At 66.2% G+C, this 4,048-nt stretch overlaps 1 protein-coding gene across 4 annotated transcripts in view; it reads right to left on the minus strand.

The window, feature by feature from the left end:
- EPN1 (epsin 1) overlaps positions 1 to 4,048 on the minus strand; it is a 21,339-nt gene that overhangs the window by 3,531 nt on the left and 13,760 nt on the right. For 2 of the 4 annotated variants that reach the window (XM_006901816.1, XM_006901814.1), the window contains 3 exons: positions 1,243 to 1,546; positions 958 to 1,068; positions 541 to 624 (listed from right to left, as the gene is read on the minus strand). In XM_006901816.1, the coding sequence (XP_006901878.1) occupies positions 541 to 624; positions 958 to 1,068; positions 1,243 to 1,546 (499 nt within the window). Of the gene's footprint in view, positions 1 to 540; positions 628 to 957; positions 1,069 to 1,242; positions 1,547 to 4,048 lie in introns of all 4 variants that reach the window. The other 2 variants (XM_006901815.1, XM_006901813.1) reach the window with 1 other exon arrangement.

The following is a 4,048-nucleotide window of genomic DNA, read 5'->3' on the forward strand; positions in this document are numbered from 1 at the left end:
GAGGTCCCTACATCACAGGAGGTCCCTACATCACAGGAGGTCCCTACATCACATCACATCACAGGAGGTCCCTACGTCACATCACAGGAGGTCCCTGCATCACAGGAGGTCCCTGCATCACATCACAAGTGCACATGGGCAGCTTCAGGGCTGCGGGGACGAAGTTGGGGCTCACAAAATCACTGCTTATTCCTCGGAAACTCAGGAGAAATGAGTGCTGGGAATCAGTCGTGATGGTTGCAACACGTACACACACACGCATCTGGTTTTAACAGAGTTCCAGAAAGAACGATGGAAATCCAAACACTACCATGCCCCCTGCCTCCATGCCAGTCCCGACTGACAGGGACAGCCCCAGGGAACAGGACACAACAGGACAGGGGACCTGCCCATGGGTTTCCCAGGCTGCCCTGTCCTTCCCCGAGCAGCTTGGGAGGCGGGAGGTGCTGGCCTCCGTGGGCAGATGGGGCCCCAGGCCAAGCACCACACAGAGACAGGCGTCGCGACTCAAGACCCCAGCGCTGGGGAGAGGCCACTCACCCGTGCTGCTCCCCGAGGTCGGCAGCGTCGTCCGCAGGCGGTCAAAGTCCGAGAACTCGTCAGGCTCCGCGTCAAAGCCCCCAACTGCTGGAGGGCAGACCACATCGTCCCACAGTGTCACACACGCCCGTGAACACACGTGCACACACACACGGTCCACTCAACACGCCCTAACCGACATCCACGAGCACAGAGGTGTGTGCACACCTTCACGTACACACACGTCTCCACTCCACACGCCAACGGTCCCCCCGCCTCGGGGCACCCCCTGCCCAGGACTGGCCACACCGAGGGGCCCAGGACTGCACACACTGAGGGGCCCACACTATGGGGCCTAGGCACCGCGGGTACACACCCACTCATGTGCACCCCCTACCCGGGACTGCCCACACCGAGGGGCCCAGGCCTGCCCAGTACCTGCAGTGCCGTTGGTGCTGGGCTTGGCAGGGGACCCTCCCCAAGGGTCTGAGAAGGCCGGGGCCGGGGCCCAGGGATCAGAGGTGGGGGGCCCGCCGAGGGGGGCCCCACCTGTTAAAGGAGGAGGCTCTGTGTGAGGGGTGGACCACCTGCTGGCTGGTCACTCAAGGGACCCACACAGGCATTCAGCACACCCTCAGACCCCCTCCGCCATGCCTGTCCCTGTCCCAGGAGCTCAACCCACCGTTCCCACTGAGGCCGTGCCCAGACGCCCCACTCTCTCACCATCGGCGCCCCCCCAGGGGTCGGGCGTGGGCCCCTCTCCAGCAGCGGGCGTCGGGGTCCCTCCCCAAGGGTCGGCCGTGGGTCCCGCCGGAGCGGCTGGCCGCCAGGGGTCTCCCGAGGCCGGCGTCGGGGCAGGGCCGCCCCAGGGATCGGCAGCAGGAGGAACAGGGGGTCCCCCCCAAGGGTCCGAGGAAGGGGCAGCAGTAGGGGCGCCAGTGGCCACGGGGGCTGGGCCTCCCCAGGGATCCGAGGTGGGCGGAGGAGCCGGGGCCGTGAAGACGTCGGCGAGGTCCATGAGGGACGACTGTGGGAGGGAGAGGACAGCGTGAGACCCGAGGAGACGTCCCCACGCACAGCGCGTGAGGAAGGAGAGGACGTCGCCAAGCCGGGAGCCGGAGCAAGTACAGGGGGCCCCAGGTCCCAGGGAAGCGACCCAGACACAGGGCTGGGGCTCAAACACGCTGCATCAGGACAGTCGGGCAAAGGCGAGGAAGGGGCAGAGCCCCAGCAGCACGACCTACGGGCCCACCAGCTCCCCCAAGCGCACCCACCTCCCCAGGTGACTAAGCCCAGGCTGTCTACCTCCCAACGTGCACCCCCCACACCCCCGGCCGTCCTACGTGTCTTCCTGCCCGCACTCCCACCTCCCGGTGCGCCCCCACCTCCCCGCCTCACACAGCACTAACAGCTGAGCCCTGCCGCCCGCAGAACGCCCACAGGGCCTCGGCCGGTCCTCACCCAGCCTGCCCCCCACCCCGAGTACCCACAGCGTTCCTCAGCAGAGGGGCTCCTCCCGTGGGGCATCTGCCTCCATGGCCCTCTCCCTGGGGAGTGTCCATCTCAGGTCCCCACTCCCAGGAGGTCAGGCCAGTGAGGGAGCCAGAGTCCACTCTCCTGCCACCCCTCCCTGGCGGTGACTGGATGCCCGCTCGGACAGCAGCCCTGCTGTTCGCCAGGCCGGGGTTCCCACCCCATGGCGGTCGCTGCTGTCAGTTCACAAGCCCGGCGCCCCGTCAGGGCCGAGGCGCCCACGCCTTCCTCACAGCCCCCGCGGGCGTATGCCCACTGCTGCAGTCACCGCGCCAGGCCGTCTCGAGCACAGTCGTCCTTGTCTGACCGGCCCACTGCCCAGAACGCACTCCTTTTCCGAGGACTGGCCCCCTTGTCCGTGAGGGGCCGTCTCACCGGCCCGGGCCCCGACACTCCCTCCGACAACGGCCGCGCTTCTGACCATCCGAGACACCCCGCCCTCTTCGGCACCCCAACTCAAAGGCACCACTCAGTCAAGCCTTCCTTATTCAGTATCCGGTGTTCAAAGAGAGATTCCTGGTGTTGGACGTCAAGTAGGGTGTGCCTCACAGCTGACCGTCCAGCTGGTTTTCAGAGGCAGTAAATCGCAGGGAGGAGACTGCCAATCAGAGCATCTTGGAGATTCGAACCATTTACCTCGAGGATTGCAGTGCAGCTTCTTACCACGAGGCCACCAGAACTCCCACAAACACATACTCAGCAGCTAGGTGATCTGGGTCAGGCACACCCTGGTCCTGGTCGACAGTACGGTCGGTCCACGGCGAACAATGCCGACGAACGGTTTTGCTGTTAGATCCACCGCGTCGCCTCTGACTCACAGAGAAGCTACCACCAACCACTGGCAGAACACAGCCGGTGCCCAGCACACCCCGTCCCTGAGCGTGAAGGTGCCCTCCAGAGAGGCCTTAGGCGCCAGGCAGGGCTTGCCGGCCCCCCAGCAACAGGCGAGTCCTCTGCTGTGACAGGTGAAGGCAGAGAACCCTGGGGTGAAGGCTCCTGCCAGGAGGCCGCAGTGCGGGAAGCGAGGGGCCGTGACCCTCTGCAGACAGTGGGACGTGGCACCAGGAGTGACGCCAGGCCCTCGGGAGCACCGGACGCCTGGACAGATCGGCGGGCGGTGAGCAGGGCCGAGGAAGCAGCACAGGCAGGTCCGTGGGCGGGGCCGTTCGTCCTTGGGGCCGTGTCCACAGTGAAGCCCTCAGCAGCTCTTCCCCCGTGGAGGAGGCACGTCTCAGTCCTCTCCCGACCCCTCACCCCCCAACGGAGATGACCGGGCAGCGCTCATGGGCAGTGGGCGTGCGTGGAGCTGCTCCCTCCAGGCGCCCCCACAGCCGAAGCCCATGGGGTCCATGGGGGCTCGTGGGCAAGGATCCCGGGAAGGAGGACAGTCTCCTGGTCCGTGTGCCAGCTCCTCCAAGGGGCGTGGAGCAGGGAAGGGAGAGTCCACGCCTCATCAGTGACCCCTCCATGCTCACGCTCCCAGGGTCACACACATCCTCCTCAGGGCCCCAGACTCCGTCCACTCCCCACCGTCCTGCTCCCTGCCCCCTGGGACTCCGTCCACTCCCCACCATCCTGTCCCCCAGACTCTGTCCACTCCCCATCGTCCTGCTCCGTGCCCTCCGGGACTCTGTCCACTCCCCACCGTCCTGCCCTCCTGACTCTGTCCACTCCCCACCGACCTGCCCCCCGCCGTCCTGACTCCGTCCACTCCCCACCGTCCTGCCCCTTATCTCTGTCTACTCCCCACTGTCCTGCCCCTGATGTCCAGTCCCCTCTCCCCTCACTTCCCATCCACTGGTCTCCCATCCACTCTCCCCGCACCTCCTCCTGACCTGTGGTCTCCTGTCATCTCTTCCCTCACCTCCTGACCCCAGGCCTCCCGTCCACTCTTCATCCACCTCCTCCTGACCTGTGGTCTCCTTCCTCCTTCCTCTCCTCCTGACCCCAGGCCTCCCGTCCACTCCCGCCCTCTAACCCTTAGTCTCTCATCCAC

The sequence above is a fragment of the Elephantulus edwardii genome, unplaced genomic scaffold, assembly GCF_000299155.1.
Source record: "Elephantulus edwardii isolate Elephantulus edwardi_28Jun2011 unplaced genomic scaffold, EleEdw1.0 scaffold00348, whole genome shotgun sequence".
In the NCBI taxonomy this organism is placed as follows: Eukaryota; Metazoa; Chordata; class Mammalia; order Macroscelidea; family Macroscelididae; genus Elephantulus; species Elephantulus edwardii.